This window comes from Entelurus aequoreus, linkage group LG07, assembly GCF_033978785.1.
Source record: "Entelurus aequoreus isolate RoL-2023_Sb linkage group LG07, RoL_Eaeq_v1.1, whole genome shotgun sequence".
Classification (NCBI taxonomy): domain Eukaryota; kingdom Metazoa; phylum Chordata; class Actinopteri; order Syngnathiformes; family Syngnathidae; genus Entelurus; species Entelurus aequoreus.
Genome location: NC_084737.1, coordinates 62,227,915 through 62,246,610, shown reverse-complemented (window position 1 = coordinate 62,246,610; position 18,696 = coordinate 62,227,915). Strand labels below are relative to the sequence as shown.

The 18,696-nt window shown below is 41.4% G+C and overlaps 1 protein-coding gene across 2 annotated transcripts; it reads left to right on the top strand.

Annotated features, from left to right (window-relative positions):
- Nucleotides 1-406: 406 nt before the first annotated feature.
- LOC133653153 (uncharacterized) lies at nucleotides 407-12,260 on the top strand. 2 transcript variants are annotated; one of them, XM_062052185.1, is made up of 5 exons: nucleotides 407-1,409; nucleotides 1,498-1,576; nucleotides 1,665-1,820; nucleotides 10,249-10,341; nucleotides 11,129-12,260. In XM_062052185.1, exons 2-5 carry the CDS (start codon nucleotides 1,526-1,528, stop codon nucleotides 11,435-11,437), a joined length of 609 nt encoding a protein of 202 aa, XP_061908169.1. In that variant the 5' UTR covers nucleotides 407-1,409; nucleotides 1,498-1,525; the 3' UTR covers nucleotides 11,438-12,260. The 2 variants fall into 2 exon arrangements, with proteins under 2 accessions (XP_061908169.1, XP_061908168.1); XM_062052184.1 differs by lacking the exons at nucleotides 1,665-1,820; nucleotides 10,249-10,341; nucleotides 11,129-12,260 and having other exon boundaries at nucleotides 1,498-1,535.
- Nucleotides 12,261-18,696: the final 6,436 nt, after the last annotated feature.

The window sequence follows — 18,696 nt, the reverse complement described above, 5'->3', positions numbered from 1 at the left end:
GGAGTAGTGTCTGCTCTTAAGAAGTTACACCCAGATGTTACTGAGGTTCATGTGGCAAAAAAAGTGTCCTGCAATGGTCTGCATTACAGTGAGGGGATGCTTATTGTACACGGATTTGTAGATGGACTGCCTAAATTTAATGAGATCCTGCAACTGTGCATTCTTAAGGAGAAACTGTGTTTTGTAGTTAAAGATCTATGTGCTTGGTATTGGGAGCATTATGGTGGATTTGAGCTGTCGTCCCCACCCACTACAGAGGTTTCCCTTGTTGAGCTTGGTGACCTGGTAGATCCATATCCTCTTGTGGCGTACATGGTTGGGGGTTTGCGCATGGTAATGATAAAAAGATTCATCATTGTCAAAGGTTAGTGTCATTGTTAAACCTAAATGGTCTGAGCTCTAGATGCCAGGCTCTTGCACATTTTTTTAAACTTGAATTTTAAACATAACTCTAATGTATTGCTTTCCTCTCCTTCTCTTTTTCTTTGTCTGCTCAACATTAGATTAAAGGTGTTCCAACATGGGGAGCCCAGCTGTTCTGCGGATAATTTTTGGTGATGAGTCTGACTCTAGAAAACTAACACTCGATTCTGGAATTCCATCAGCAGTGGAGGACCTATATTTGTTAGTTAAGACATTCTTTCAACACAAAGAGGACTTCAGGTTGCAATATATGGATGCTGACTTCAACGAGTTTGTTAACTTAACTTCAGTGTCTGAAATTAAAAACAAAAGCACGCTGAAAGTTATATACATTCCTGTTTTTTCACCTGTGGAGCCCTGCATCACGCTGTATACAGTAGACTCATCTGGTGAGCTCTCAAATACCTCTTGCTCAAATCCTGAAACTCCTGCTTCATCTATAGACTCATCCTGCAGGGATGATACACCGTTCACATCAACCCCAGAGTCATCTCTAGAAACTCAGCTTTCAAAGTTGTCTTCCTGGCCCAAGGTGTTTTTGGTACCCAAATTCACATATGATGAAGAGTTTGAGCTACAGGACAAGAATAGAGAGTATGAGACAATTGGAACATACTTTAACCCTGGCCCAAAGTTAAAAGGAGTCATTCTTGATGGCCTAGCCCAAGAAATGTTGAAATACACAAAATATCCAAAAGACTATCAGTGTGAAGAGGTAGCAGCAGCATTGACGAGAGCTCATCCTTGTTTGGGACAGCTGGGATCCAAGACAGGATTTTGGGGATGGAAACAGTCACTGAAGTATAAAATGCAAAACTATCGAACAAAGCTGGGGCGACTCGGACATCCTGAAATACGTGTGAACTCCTTTAAGCACAAACGTGAAGGCCAAGGCAAAGCTGCAGCCAACATCAAGAAAGCGAGAAAGGCTGAAGTTTACTACATACCACTGCACCCAAAAGGCGAAACCACAGAAAGCTTGGAAAGTGAGAGAATCACTTTGTTGTCAGAAATAAAAAAACTTGACAATGAAGTGGTGATAAAAGCAAAAATGGAAAAAACCTTCTCCCACAGATGACGAGAGGTCGTTGAACAGAGGCCCATGATAGAGGAATTTAAAAACCGGTGGCCTGCCCTGTTCCAGCAGAGTGAAGTAAGTTAACTTGTATTTTTATTTATGGATATTTAAATGTAAGAAAATGGCAATTTTTTCGAAATACATTTTATTGAACATTTTTCAGATTAATGAGGAGTTCTTGAGGATCACTACAAAGCCACTGCTGTCAAAGTTTATGTCACAACTGGACCACTTTTCACTCAAGCTGATGCAGATCTTCAAAAGCAAAGGAGGCGTGAAGGGGCAACGAATCAAAGAAGTTCTGGCAAAAATAGATTTGGTAAGTACAAATAGTAGAACTGTTATATATATATATATATATATATATATATATATATATATATATATATATATATATATATATATATATATATATATATATATATATATATATATATATATATATATATATATATTGTGGATAATGCATATGTTTAAGAGCTATTTCTTTATTCATAATCATGTTTGAATCAGCTCATATTTTTTTCCTTAATTTTACTCTGTATACTAGTTTCTCTTTGTCTTCAGATTGCCTGGTTAGACAGGGTCGTAAACCATCAGGAATGTGAACACAACCCCCAAGTCTCTCTTCTTATCAGTGTTGAGGGGGGGGGAAATGGGGGCTTTCTTTGTGTGAAAAGAGTTGCTTTTGGCCGGTGGAAGGCCAGATCAACTTGGGCTGCGCATTTGTATGTGTTGTTCGAGGCTGGTCTCATTATTGCCAAAGCTTTGACAATAAAATTACAAAATACCTATTCTGTGCTTGGTGGTACGTTTGAGTTCAGTTGATATGTCATTAAGGAACTTGGGACTGACCAGCGTTTTACATCCCACTTGGAGGAACATCTGGTCAAACGCAACAATTTGGGGGCTTCGTCCGAGATGACACGCTGACAATTGGACCTTCTCTTGCAATCTTCTGGACAGACTCACATGGCCAAAACATAATTCAAGGTAAGCAGAACCTTTCTTTTTAGATAAAATCTGCATTAGGAGTCTGCCCAGAAGTCTGTAAGTTAAACACTGCTTTGTACCCCAGACACAGAATGGTGATTTTGATAGATTGATTGCATTTTTGCCGAGCCTGCCATTGCATTAAAATTGTAAATAAGTGGTCAACTCTCGTCATTGTGTCTCGATTACCGTGACGGGCAGTTTCATTGACGAGTGAACTAATAGTTGGGTGTGGCTCACCCTGGGTAGTTGGTCGCCGCCTAAAAGAGTAACGGGTTGGATGCCCATCATATGGTACAGTAAATACTCCCCGGTTGTGAGATCCCTGTTGACATTTTTATGTGCACACAAATTAAGGATGGGTCGGAGGCCATTTGTAAAATACAATAAATACTCCCTGGTTGCGAGTTCCCTACGGCATTAACGTGTGCGTTAAAATTAAGAATCGTACGGGAGGAGGCCCTTCTGTACCATATGATAAATTCCACGGCTGGAGGCCATTTGTAATAAATACAATAAAGATTCCCCGGTTGTGAGGTCCCGGCGACACTTTAGTGTGCGCTAAAATTAAGGAAAAATAGACACAATGGCCAAGGAGTGTGCCAGAAAAGAATGTGATGACGGCTGGGGAAAATGTGATGAATCATTACTGTTTAATAATCCATTGAATGCACTGTTGTCGACAATGGAATTAGCAGGTAAAGTTTAAAAAGAAAAAAAAAAAGAAAAAAAAAAAGAAAAAGAAAAGAGAACGTTCCTTGAAAGGGTTAAGAGGGAGTTTACAATACTCGAAAAGTTGTGAACTCAAACGTCTGGTAAAATAAAAAATAAAATAAAAAAGTAACTGGAAGTTTTATGGTAAAGTGAAACGCAGAGAGAGTGCTTACGTGTGCGTGGGTGTGTGTGCGTAGGGCTGTAGGCACTTGCTTGTGTGTGCGTGAGTGCTTACACGTGCATGTGTGTGTGTGTGCGCTGGTGAAAATGGTCAAGAGAAAAAAAGAGCAGGGTTGGTGCTCGAGAATTTAAGAGTTTAGCGTATGATAAAAGTAAACGGGGATTACGAGGAAAAACGAAATGCAGCAAAAGAACCGATGATTAATGAGACAAATAGGACAGACTAGACTGATTGGTGTTTTGCCTGCCGCGCATGCGCAAGACAATTCAAACGACCCGCCCAGACTTTGACTAGGCCACCGCCCCCTACTCCAGTGAGAAGGAGAGAGAGAGAAAAAGAGAGCAGGTGAAGGAAGATTGAGGGAGAAGAGGATGGTTTGAGAAAATATGGGAAAAGGATGTTTATAACCTTACGTTATGTGAATGGTTTCTAGGAGAACAGAAAATAGAAACATTGTGTGAAGTGTAAGGAAGAGATGGATACAGGATGTTGTTTGTAAAGGAAAACGAAAGTGAAGAAAAGATGAGAAAGTGACAAATGAAGGTATTCGTAAATGGTATGCTGTTGATTGTGGTTAGCTGCAAGTTTGTTTATTTGTTTGTTTGTTTAGTTGTTTGAGTGAAATGGGAAGAAATCAATAGGAGACTTTAGAAGCATTTTGTATCGTTGTGTTTCCACACAAGATGGCAAAAATACAGAACAACAAGTAGGATTAATGGCTGAATCTTCGACCTCACCGATAACACCATACGTTACAAACATAGCTACTGCTATGCGCAGTCTCTTTCTTCAAGATGAGGATGATAAGGCTAATGACAGAGCAGCAAGGAAGCAACTCCTTAATTTACAGATCGCTGAAAATAAAAGGTTAAAAGAACCAAAAGGTCAAAGATCAGCTAGGATATATTCAGCAGTGGGTGACCTTGCTTTTGAGTTCCAACAGGTGGAGGAAAGAATCCTCAACAGACGTGCGACCAGACGGTTGGACTCGGGTGGTGGACAACACGATGCTTCAAAGCCAGTCCGGGGTGGAAACTGTTTCGGCTGTGACCAGCCTGGTCACTGGAGTCGTGAACATTTTCGAACGGGAAAGGTTCCGTAGTGCCAACAAACGAACACAAAAGCGTGGCAAAGGACGCCCACCGCAGGAGCCCCAGCAGGAGATACAGACTGGCCCCCTGCTGGACATGAGTGTCAACGACAATGTTATCAGTTCGTGATTGACACTGGCGCCACCCATTCGATTCTGAATGCAGAGGTACCAAAGAAACTGTGTGCTTCCTCTTTAAAGGTCGAAGGCTTCGCTGGGGTCACAAGGTTACCTGTCACCAAACCACTTCCGGTTCAGATTGCTGGACCTCCTTTACAGACTGTACCCTGACATTCAAATCGCACAGAAGGAACATTCCTGGTGTTACCTGACGGCTTAACCACCAAGCTGCGACACCACTACCAAGGCTCCTACCACAGCCTGAAACAACAGGAATCCAACTGCTCTAACAGTGAAAACCCTGACTGGCTGAGATGCTTCCGTGTGTTCTGCCACCCGACTCGCCATATGTTATGATCACCAGTTAGACACTCATACCAGGAGACCTTTGACTCCTTTGTATATTTATATATGTTGGAACTCATGGAGTGGTTGCTCATGTTGACCTATCTTTGAAACAACTAGCATGGTATAAGATGGACACAATTGTGTCCCACATTGTTCACTTGCTCTCTGTCTCGCCTACAAAACCAAAGAACTTAGGTGCAATGATAAGACACGGCGTAGCTGCCAAACATTACACCGACACCCAAATACCACATTTTCAATTGTTTAGGTTTAGCACATAGTTGTGTTAAACACATAACTATGGGCTGCACTTTAGACACCTGTAGGCTACGAGGAGCTAGCAGCTACACAACAGCTGAGCTAAAACGACACATTACACATTTAAGCATATCAAATAATTATAGTTGCTCATTACATACACAAAGTTGTCAAGACAGAAGTCTGATAGAAAGTATTCAGTAACAAACGTGTCTGCATCATTCAACTTTCTACAACATGAGCTTGACTTAATGAATTATTGGGGCCACCAGGTGTGGTAAAATTTCAAAATACTATTGCTAAAGCATTCGCCACAAGGGTAGTATTTTTCTAGTATTGGTGACAATATAAATATAAGCATATTTGTTACTTTCACCATATTGAATAAGTTAAATATAAGCATATTTAGTGGAGTTTGAGTTATTTGTGATATTGCTAAGGGGTCCCCTACCCTAACAACACCCCCCAGTGGACCATAGAGGCTAAAGAGACAATCATTGACCTCAAACATGACCTGTCCTCCGCTACTTGACTATTAGCTGACCTTTTTCTTAGATGTTTCTGAAAGTGATAGTATGACTAACACAGTCCTTTTTTCAGAAACAGAAGGGGGTGAGTGAGGGCGGATACAGACTCCTTGGAACAAAATCGACAATCATTCGACTCTGACACATTCCATAGTTTTAACGTTTTTACCGTGGGTAAGAAGTTATAACTAATTTTAATTTGAAAATAACGATTTTACACATCGATAGTAGTTTAGTAGATCAAATTTAGAATATGGAGGAGGTGAGGGTGAACCACGTATAGTCTTTGATTTCACTGATATGATCAATACGGTACAAGGGAAAAGGTACGTACTGACTTGTGTTGACAATCACAGTGGTTGGCCGGAAGCAACAACAACCTCAAAAGAGGATGCAATATCAGTAATTAAATGACTTGTGAATGACCTAGAACCCCGACATGGTTTCCCCAAAAAGATTAGGTCAGACAACGGCAACCATTAAAAAAAAAACCTCACTTAGCCTTGGTCGAAAAGGCTTTCGGACTAGAACACAGGTTTGGGGTACCATCCTGAGTCCCAAGGTAAGGTTGAAAGGATGGACCAGAACATTAAAAACTAATTGGCTAAAATCTGTGCACAGACCAAATTTAATTGGATTGACATGTTGCAATTAGCGTTAATGATCATTCGAAGGTCCGTGAATAAAACTGTTTTACCGCCCTTTGAGTTTTTTCACCCTATGAGCTGCATACAGGTCAGCCCAGGACCAGCAGCCGCCATGGAAGGAGGACTCAGCGTAAAACCAAAATGGTATTTTACACAAAAAATGCAGAATTTGTGTGCCAGTTCTTCTGTACAGATACGAGGATGACAGCCCGCCACTCCAGATTCCCTTCCGGCCGCTGAGAGGGTCAAGATCAAGGTCATCAAACGCAAGTGGACGGAGCCCAGGTAGTCCCTTCAAGGTCGTGGAACGGACGTCTCACGCCCTTCGACTAGCTGGAAAAGGGGACACCTGGTACCACCTCTCCCTCTACACTCCTGCTGAAGAACCTGACAGATTACCAGCGGATGTCATTGCTGACATCGCCACTACATCTGCCCCACTCGACCCCCACCAGCGCCTTTTGAGCCTGAGGCAGCTGAAGAAGAACGGGAGCAGAAAACGACTCATTTTTAGTGTCATAGAAGAGCGAGGCTTTAATTACACACACATAATCCTACAGCCCAGAAGACGACGCTGAGAGAGAGATTTTCTACCTATATTACTCTTTTTAACTTCTATATTGTATATCCTTATTTGAGACCAGCCTTTATACTCGAAGTTATCCAATTTCTCTTGCTTGTTTTCAGCATAACTATCTGTGTCGTTATATTAAGTGAAAAGTTTGATGTTTATCCCCGTTTCGTTACCTGAATTACTCTGATTTTGATAGACGAAAAGCAGGATGTCACATCCGGTAGTGTTCCCTGACGGACTGGTGCTTGGGCGTGTTCTACTGTCTTTGTGTCTCAGTTCTTCCTTCCTGACGACAGTGACTGACAAGTGTCTAAGAACAAACAGCGGACTTTAAATAGACTGGGTCAAAGAGGATAGCAAGACTTATTTTTTGACCTATGCAGTGTGATTAATTACGGGGGACACAATAGCTATTACCGTGGTAATAACCTCTATTATCTATTGTGACGACTCAACCCTGAACCATCGGTGTCGGATGCAGACAACATACTATGGTAAGTGGTGCCCATCGTCCCTTTTATGTTGTTTTGGGGGTTGACCTGACTGATACAGACTCTAAAGGAATTATTAAAATTAATGTCCTTGAGAGGGCGTTAACTACCTCTACACCCTCTGTAGCACCTAAAGTACCACCCCACCTTGGTGGTGTTTCAAAGGCTCTCACATCTGTGCGTGCTAATGACATCACCACCGAAGGCCTGGTAACTTTGACCTTAGGAGTGGGTACAGGTAAACCTGTGGCTCAGGTGGATGCCAAAACCTGGGTGACTGTGTTGCTTGTTCCGCTGGACGTCCTTTTCCCCACACTTACCCCGCCCCTTTTAAGTTGACTGACATAAATGGCTCAAACTGTCTTATTTCCTTGTTCTCTGAACCCACGCCACCAGGGTGCGATTTGTTGGCTAGTGTGTACCCTCCTGTTGACAATTCCACCCGACTTCTTCCATTTGTGGCCCAAAAGCTGAATTACACGTGTTTTCAATTCAAAGGACCCTCTTCGTCCCCCAACAAATTGGGTGACATTAACCCTTCCTGGTGCACCACACTGATAGATGGCTCAAGGATAGGCCCTTGGGCACGAGCTGACTTATTCTGGTATTGTGGGGAGCACAGATTGTACATTAGAATCCCAAAGTTATCCGTAGGGCTTTGTGCTATGGTTAGACTGGTGACCCCACTCACCCTAGTGGGTACCAAATTAACTCCCCTTGTAACTCCTGTCTCAGCGGCCTCTCTAACTTCTCGCCGACGCCGCCATGTTTTATCTCGAAGGAGTGTAAAGGGCTCCTTTGATCTGATGAGAAACCCTGATGGTGTTTACTTTGATGCAATTGGACAACCAAGAGGGGTCCCCTCACAACACAAATTGTGGTGTGAATCCTGTGCAGGTTTCGAGAACCTTCCTATCATTGGTGCTATTTTCCCTGTGACTGCTACTAAAAATGTAGAACGCATTAACTATGTTTTTTATAATCTGTTGAGACTGACCAACCTGACTCGTGACGCCGTTGAGGGACTTGCTGAACAACTTGCCCCGACCTCCCTCATGGCCATCCAGAATCGCATAGCCCTTGACCGCATCCTAGCCAAGGAAGAAGGTGTGTGTGCAATGTTTGGTGACCAATGCTGTACCTTCATTCCTAACAATGCTGCCCCCGATGGCTCGGTCCAGAGCGCCTTAGAAGGCCTCAGAGCCTAAGAACTTACTGAAGTTTCCGGTGTCTCTGACCCCTTTAAAGATTGGCTTCATAACACCTTTGGCAGGTGGTCTGACCTAATTAAGTCGGCCCTGGTCTCCATTGGAGTTTTCTTGGCCGTCATAACCTCATGCGGATGCTTTATTGCCCCTTGTGCTAGGTCTCTATGCACCCGCATCATTGTTAGAGCTGTCAAAGGTCAACCCCACCCTGGTTCTGGGCTTGCTATGTCACTGAAGGGGGTCAAGCATAGTGGTGACTTTCAGGGACCGTTAGTTTCCTTCCCTGACAATGACGACATTGACGTTGACTCCCTCCTTCTCTCTCCCATGTAACTATGGTTTGATTGTGTATCGATAGCTTGCTCGAAAACCAAAACAGCACCTACTTTAATGTAGGGCGTGCTTTAGAGGTGTTGCTCTCGTAGGAGAGATCTTTTGGATAAGATCTGAAGGGGGATTGTGGATAATGCATATGTTTAAGAGCTATTTCTTTATTCATAATCATGTTTGAATCAGCTCATATTTTTTTCCTTAATTTTACTCTGTATACTAGTTTCTCTTTGTCTTCAGATTGCCTGGTTAGACAGGGTCGTAAACCATCAGGAATGTGAACACAACCCCCAAGTCTCTCTTCTTATCAGTGTTGAGGGGGGGGGAAATGGGGGCTTTCTTTGTGTGAAAAGAGTTGCTTTTGGCCGGTGGAAGGCCAGATCAACTTGGGCTGCGCATTTGTATGTGTTGTTCGAGGCTGGTCTCATTATTGCCAAAGCTTTGACAATAAAATTACAAAATACCTATTCTGTGCTTGGTGGTACGTTTGAGTTCAGTTGATATGTCATTAAGGAACTTGGGACTGACCAGCGTTTTACATCCCACTTGGAGGAACATCTGGTCAAACGCAACAATATATATATATATATATATATATATATATATATCCATCCATCCATTTTCTCCCGCTTATTCCCTTCGGAGTCGCGGGGTGTGCTGGAGCCTATCTCAGCTACAAACGGGCGGAAGGCGGGGTACACCCTGGACAAGTCGCCACCTCATCGCAGGGCCAACACAGATAGACAGACAACATTCACACTCACATTCACACACTAGGGACCATTTAGTGTTGCCAATCAAACTATCCCCAGGTGCATGTCTTTGGAGGTGGGAGGAAGCCGGAGTACCCGGAGGGAACCCACGCAGTCACGGGGACCACCGTGCTGCCTCTATATATATATATATATATATATATATATATATATATATATATATATATATATATATATATATATATATATATATATATATATATATATATATATATATATGGTAAATGTCCTGAGCTTTGTGCAAAATAGTTTAATGTTTCCCTTTCATTCATCCACTTTGTTGGTGTGCAAAACAACTACAAGCTCGTTTGGGGCCTTTATGGTTGTGTGCCCTGCTCAGAAATGTGTTAAAGATGCAATACTCTAGTCTTCAGAAGCTGTGCTCGTTTATCTAGTTTTCTTTACACCCTCTACTCAACTTGCCCCCCTCCCTGTGCCACTGTTGCACCAATATTTAGCTAAATTCTGTTTTGATTTTTCACCCCTGCTTTAGTGTGCCGACATTGACATCAGGAGGGAGTGCATCCTGAGAAGCCTTGTTATCTACCTCAATGAAGATCCAGACACATTCTTCAAGGAATATCTGGTAAGTTAATATTTTGTGTTACACAGTAGCATGAAATAATGTTACCCATTCTTACTTACATATATTTTGGTCCTTTGAGCTCAACACATTACAACTTTTTGAATAACTGGCATTTTGTAAACAATGGGGCTCTTTGAATGTTTACTTTTGTTTGAAATCACTGGTAGGTGCAAGAAAAGACAGAGTCAGTCTCCTAAGCTGGTAGTGGCAAACAGTAGTAAAACAGCTATTTCTGTCCCACAGGTCCATCTATCAGGATGTGGTTGCCTAAAGGATCATGTTGCAGCAATTCCATTATGTTCATGGCTGCTTGCTGAAGTTATTTACTGGCCAATTTCAAACATTACATATATATATATATATATATATATATATATATATATATATATATATATATATATGTATATATATATATATATATATATATATATATATATATATATATATATATATATACATATATATATATATGTAATGTTTGGAATTGGCCAGTAAATAACTATTATATATATATATATATATATATATATATATATATATATATATATATATATATATATATATATATATATATATATATATATATATATATATATAGTTAACTTTCCAATCATGTTTAACTCATGATACAGAAATGATTGATGTGACAAGCAATGAGGGCTTTTAAAAAAAAAGCAAATTCGTATATAACACATTACATATGCATGCAACAAAACAATTCCTTTTCTGCTAGTGGTGTTCAGCATTTTACCTAACACAAGTGTTCTGTTTTTGTGTTGTTGTTCAGGCCTCCGCCACTGAGGATGCAGAAAGGGACATTGCCCTCACAGTCATGGGGATAGACATCATCCGTGGAGATGGCGATAGGCAGCTAGAGGATGTGGGAGTTGTTATCGAAGGCATCAAAGTCCTAAGCAAGGTGGACACCGTCATCATGGGGATTATAATGATGTTTGGGCTCATTTATGCCCTTGATCTAAGCTTTCCAGACAACCTCAAGTACACATTTGAGTTTTTCCAGAAGATCCTAATGAACCTGGATGGGCAAAAGCTGAACACAAAGATACAGCAGCTGAAAATCAAGTTGTTTGCATGAGAGGTGAACACTTGTTGACAAAGTTCATCATCAGATCTTTATTTTTGGTTGTATTTTATTGCCTTCATTGTCACCCACTTAAGACAATATGACCTACAACATTTTGAACTTCAGAATTGGACCTAACTTTACCTCCCAATTGTATCTCTGAGTGTGACTACCCTCCACACTTCTCGCATCCATTTCTCTCCTCCGTTTCATCACTCAACCCTGGATAAATGGATTAAGTTCGACTCAAGACTTTGGAATTTTATTTTGTATTTTTTGAATAACTAGTACTGTTTTCATGTTTTGTTTTTACTTGCTTACATTCAAAGGATGTTTGCTGCTAGCATCCCATTAATATCAAATTCCTGATCTGCGAATGTTGAGTTTTTCTTATTTATTTTTGTTTGTTGCCAATTTGATCCATGTTGTTTCCTTTTATTTAACTCTAGTACATTAAGGCTAATGGCTACATTAGCACACTTGCGCAGTACTCAAATGTGTTTTTGCAGTTTCCTTTGTGGCGCTGAGTGTTAATTTTACACCACTTTAGGCTATTTTGGAGAACCGTTTCTCGTAAAGTTTTCCTTGCGTTATTTAAGAAAAGTTAAAAGGTGTTTTATAACTAAGACTGAGTTCTCTTGGCTTTTTATCAAGTCAATTTGACATATTTGTTAATATAAAACTAAGTTATTGGTCTGTGTTGGTACGCAAATCTGACATTGGTCTTTATGTAAAATTTACTTCTTGATGTTTTGTTTTCACTGAAACTCAACATGTTGGTTTGTGTTTTCAAGTAACATTGACATCTTGTGGTGTTATATTCAAGATTGTTGAATTAAGGATTATTCTACATTAAAAATACCAACCAGGTTTTGTCTGATGTGTTTTATGGGATCAAGGGTAATTTTTAGCTTGCTTAATTTCCAATAAATTTTGAGTTGGGCACATATAAATAAATTTCGCTTAGTAACCAAAATAATTTCCTTTTAGCTGTATTTGTTAAAAATGAGTCTGACAAATGTAAATCAATTTCGCTTAGTTATTGCAATAATTTCATTTTGGCTTTATTTGCTAAAAATTAGTTGGACTAACTCATTTTTATTGTGTTGCGAGAATGTAGTAATTTTGAGTTGGGGCAACATATATTTGTTGGATGGAAATCCTGCCCTCATTGTAATTGAGTTCATCCAATGAGTCATTTTTTTGAGTGTGGTGACTCCGGTAGCTTGGACATTTTGAGTGGCTCAGTCCTGGTGACTGGAGTGTTAGCCTGACAGGCTAGACAGGTTTTGATGATTGTCTCTGCTTGTTGATCAATGCCTGGAAACTGAGCAATACCTTTGTCTTGGCAATGGCTTTGTCTTGGCAATGCCTTGATGGCCTTCGTGAGCAAGTTCAAGGACATGGTGTTGTAGAGATGATGGAATTACAATTCTACAGCCTCTGAGTATGAGGTCCTCGCTTGCTGACAGTGTGAGTTCATTTCTGACATGTCTTTACTGCTGAAGTGTAACAGCATGCGGCACTTTGTCAGTGATTGTGTGCCATGAATTGTTCTTAATATGTGCACCGACCTGTTGCAGAATGTCATCTTTCAGTGTCTCTGCTTTGATGTGGTCCAGCATCATTGCCTTGGGCGTAGCCAACTGCGATATGAAGTTGACATATTCCTCTGCAATCTTGGAAGCTCTCGTGCTTCCGGAAGTCTGAGATGTAAGCGGATGTCGAGACATATAATCAGCAGGATTGTCAGCTCCCTTCCTGTAGACAATCTTAAAGTCGTAGGGTTGAAGTCGAAGTCCCCATCGCTCTATCCGGGCAGGTGGCTTTGACTTTGGGTTGTTCCATATCAGCTCCAACGGTTTGTGGTCAGTCACAAGGGTAAACTGATTACCGTAGAGGTATAGGTGGAAATGCTCACAGCTCCAGATAATCGCTAGGGCCTCTCGTTCTGTCTGCGAGTAGCGCCTTTCGACCTCCGTCAGTGCCCGACTGGCATATGCTATGACATGCTTCTCTCCCTTGTCCGTCTGAAAAAGAATCGCACCCAAACCACATGGGCTGGCGTCCACAACAAGTTCAGTGTCCTTATTTTAATCAAAGTAAGACATGGTAGTTTCACTAGTGAGGCGCTCTTTGAGTGCGTGTAGCGCAGCTGAATGCTCAGAACCCCAAGTCCAAGGTGCTCCTTTCTTGGTGAGCTCTCTGAGCGGTACAGTAATGGTAGTGAAGTCTTTGATAAACCTGGAGCAATAGTTTGCCATGCAGAGAAGGCTTCTGATCTCGGCAGGGTCTTTGGGGTCTGATGCTCGATGTATAGCTGCCACTTTTTGAGGGTCAGCTGAGATGCCGTCAGCTGAGAAGATGAAGCCAAAGAATTCCAGTCTTTGCTTGTTAAATTCACACTTGTTGCGATTCAGTGTGAGGCCGCTTTCTTTGAGTCTGCAAAAAACTGCTCGCAAAGCATCGTCATGGGCTTTCTGGGATGAGCCGTACACAATGATGTCATCACTTAAATTCTTGACACCAGGGATGCCGTGCAATACCTGACAGATGGTGTTCTGGAAGACTTCAGCAGCCGACTATATGCCAAAGCTCAGTCTTTTGTACCGTCTCAGGCCTAGGTGAGTTGTAAAGGTGGTGATGTAACGGCTATCCGGATGTAGCTCTACCTGATGGTAGCCTTTGTTGAGGTCCAATTTTGAAAAGATACGTGCACCGTTTAGTTCATGGATCACGTCGTCCATCTTGGGCGTGAGGTGACGTTCACGTTGTATTGCCACATTTGCTTGACGCATGTCAACACAGATCCTTACTTGATCCGGGTCTTTAGGCTTAGGTGGGGTAACTATTGGAGAGACCCAAGGTGTCGGTCCGGTCACTCTTTCGATTATGTCGTCCTCTTCCAGCTTTCGTAATTCCTTTTCGACCTTCTGTCGGATGTGGAATGGCACCCTTCTGTGTGGTTGACATGTTGGCTGTACATCTGGGTTAATGTGTAGCTTCACACTGAAATCTTTGAGCTTTCTTATCCCAGTGAACAGTTCTGGATAACTGTCAATCAGGTGATCTGACACACTCCTGATGGTGGGGTCCACAGCATTTACAATATGGATTAATTCAAGCTTACTTGCTGTGTCATAGCTCAAAAGAGAGTGTCCACTGCCCTTCAGCACATAAAAGGTTGTTTGCATGTTTCTGCCCTTTACTTTCACACAACACTCAAAAACACCAATAATAGGCAAAGCATGTTTGGACCCATATGAAAAAATCTTGATTTTGGCCGCACTCATTTTTGGCTGTGGCTTGAGCATATTGTTATATGTTTTCACTAATAATGTTAACTGCTGCTCCAGAGTCAATCAACACTTCAACTTGCACATCATTGAGCAGTATGTGTGTTCTGGGGTGTTTGGGGCAGGCTTCACCATTTACTGAAAATACATACAGATCATCACTGCTTGATGAATCCCTGCGTGTACCACAGTCTGATGCAGTCACTCGATTTACACGTCTTGTGTTTTCCTGTTGTCCAAATGTGGTGTATCTATTGTGATCATGACGTATATTTCTGTCTTGAGCTGATTTTCTTTGATTTGAGCGGCATACCTTTGCAAAATGGTTTGGTTTTCCACATGCATTGCAGTCCTTGCCTTTTGCTGGACAGTCTCCTCTGTGAGGATATCTCCCCCCACAGTTTCTGCATTCAGTGTCTTTGTTATAATTGTTATTTCCCCTCTGATCACTTACTTTTGGTTTATACTTGTGTTCAAGTGCGTTATCAGCAGTAGATGCACCTTGTTCTATGCTCTCTGCTTGCTGTTCTGATATTTCTAACGTTCTCCCAAAATTCAGCAGCGCTTCCAGCGTCATTTCATGGTCTCTGAGCGCCCTCCTGCGGATTTTCGAGGAAGTGCAGCTCTGAATGAGCTGTGCTTTTATTTCACTCTCCATATCGATAAATTCACAGTCTTTGGATAGCATGCGTAACCTCGTGTGATATGTGTCCAGATTTTCTCCCGGTTGTTGTGTGGCTTTCCTAAACTTGTACACAAGATATTGAGTGTTTTTCTTAGGGGTGAAGTATCCATCAAGTTTCGTTTTTGTTGTTTCAAAATCATCATCTTCGCCAGCAAGCGTGTCATATATGTCATGCACACGTTCCCCAGCTAAGTGCAGAAGCAAAGCCCTTTTTCTTCCATCATTCACAATGTTCATTGCAACTAGAAAGTTGTCAAATCGTTGGATCCACTTACTCCATCTTGTCCCGACAGAAGTTGGATCCATCTCCGTGTCAAACGGCAGAATAGCGGCATGGCTTGCTATGGCAGAGTTCAGCATTTTTATTTTTACCTTGCTAGTTTCTTAGGATCCACTGTATGTGCTAACTGGTTAGCTTTTAGCTTTATAACTCACGTTGCGAGTTGTGAATGTTCAGCATCGGAACTTCCTCCTTTCCTTTTGAACAGTCTTCACGCGAATATCCATTTGAGTCCTCGTCGCCACTGTAATGTTTGTAGGTGTGCTTTGTTGCTAGTTCAATATTGAGACGGTTAGATTGATTTGGATGCTTTAATCATCAACCTCGCTTGCATGCACCTGTCTCATGGATCAGGCGTAACTGTTCTCACATTGTCCACTAGTGCGTGATGACGTCATCAAGCAGCCAGCGTATATCTAAATATAACACCGTGTATTGGTCAGGGAGGAAACGCAGGGTCTGCTCCGCTGAACGGGTTAATCGCCGTTGTATTAGAAGGGACCTGTGTTCGTGTTATGAGACGGCCATTCCACAAAAAGCACGCGTGCATAGTTGTTTATATTTGTCCGGACATGTGGTGGTTTGTGATTTGTTAATGCGTGTGCATATTGGTGAATGTTGAGAAGTGTGTGTGTGTGTGTGTGTGTGTGTGTGTGTGTGTGTGTGTGTGTGTGTGTGTGTGTGTGTGTGTGTGTGTGTGTGTCTGTGTGTGTGTGTGTGTGTGTGTGTGTGTGTGTGTGTGTGTGTGTGTGTGTGTGTGTGTGTGTGTGTGTGTGGAGTGATTCAGTTTTTGTTAGTACATTTATATATATGCATATTTTAATAACACTTGTGTATGTACCTGCGGGTCTGATCTGTTTTATTTCCCTCCTTTGAAAGGCAAGCATTACTCCCACACTCCCGCATCCCCCCTTCACACTTTCTCTCTCACATCCCTGCTAATCTGTAAAAGTTTGGAAATTGTCCAAAATGTGTGTGTTTATGAGTAGATAGACAAAGTTTATGTTCAGAAATCATATGAGTGAATGATCCATCCATCTATTTATCTTCTTCCGCTTATCGGAGGTCGGGTCGCGGGGGCAGCAGCCTAAGCAGGGATGCCCAGACTTCAATCAATCAATCAATGATTAGATTTCCCTCTCCCGAGCCATTTTGTCCAGCTCAGAGTGAATAATAAATGTTGTTTATTATTATTAGGTTCTGGTATAATACAGCTGTGCTTCTGGGTGAGAAAAATAGTTGACTGTTGAGGTTTTTTATTTTTATTTTATTTTTTATAACTGTACCAGGTTAACTGTGTGGGTGTGATTGTGACTGTGCGATATTATAGTTTTGTAAAGAAGGGTCTGAGATTTTGATTACGGAAAAAGACTCTCGCTCTTTGTTGATTTTTTGTGTGCGCGTGTGACACAGTAAGAAGAAGAGGAGGCACTGTTAGGAGACATTTTGAGATAAGAGGTGTGTCGTTGTGACGAGGGCGTGTGACGTGCTGCACGTTAGACGTGGGCCGGAGAGATGTGTCACTGTTAGCATAGCATTTAGCTAGGTTAGCATTGAGCTAGCTTAGCATTGAGCTAAGTTAGCAAAAATTACCTTACTGAGGCCTAGTAAGGCTAGGTTAGCATTTAGCTTGGCATTACTAAGTGTGTTTGAACAGCTGTTCTCACCCTGAGAGTGTACTGGTAGTTGTGCTTGCTAATTCCAGTAAAATAAAAGATATATGAATAAATACACATTTAAATATCAATAAATAAATTTGGATTATGGGACATTGAAGCATAGTTTGATTCATCATTTATTTTTATGTGTTTAGTATACTGTTTTGTACAGCCTTGATGCTCTGCTGATCCATACAGTTCCTGTGTGGGAGTTAAGACAAACACACACACGCACATACATCATAGATTAGAACACATTGTAGCTTTAAATTAATATTTATATAGCAAATACATTAAATAAAGTTAAATAAGTAAATTCAATTAAATTGAGTTTAAATTTAATAAAGGTAAATTGATTATTTAAATATATTAACATTTTCATTATTTTAAGAATAATCACGATAAAATAAAATTTAAATTTATATTCTAAAACATTTTTAACTTTTATCTGTGCAACTGGTATTACTCATAAATTGTAAACGTTTATAGTCACACCTGTGTGAATCATGGAGTCTGAGTCGCAGGTGAGGAAGAAGTACAGACAAAAGTTGCCACACTCAGCGCTCCAGTCATAACAAAACGTAGAGCAGCGTTAAACAAATTCTAATCAGAGGACATACTAAGTTATGAGGACTTAAGTAAACAGACAGTAGTGATGGGTCCGGCAACACCGATGCATCGGCGCATGCGTCGAGCTCATAGAGTGAAACCCTGTGTCTGTGTGCGTACCGCTTTTAGAAAGTCACGTGACCGATCATGAGCTGTTTTGGTCACGGACCGATACGCGAACTGTGTCGCACTGACGCCTCCTCTGTGCCCTGTGAGCAACGTTCCCTCTAAGGTGCGCGCCTGCGCAATTGCGCACTGCTCAAGCGTCCTCTGCGCACAGCAAATATATGCCGCGCACCAAATCAAACCCATCTGAATTCTAAACAAAATAAACATTTATTCTGTGTAATTTTGCAATGCAACTCTGAGTGACAGTGACAACAAGCGGCCCTAACGGTGTCGTCAACACCGTTCAATTATTGTAACGTCTATCGAGATGATTCGAGGACAGAAATGATATCGATCACTTTACTGAGCAAAACTGTTTATATTCGGCCATAACCACACCAAAAACAAGAGTAAAACACTTCTATCTCGAAAAACTAGTCATTTTCTGCTGTACAAACCAGGCCAAAACCAACTTGTCATCTGTCACCAACACGCATACCACTAAACCACTGGTGCGTTTATGGCCACACAAAAAGTCGGACAACTCAAACACCACACAAAGTTACACTATGACTACTCAGTCATACGTGTGCTTATTCTACTGTCATTTATTATTAATGTTAATTTATTGATAT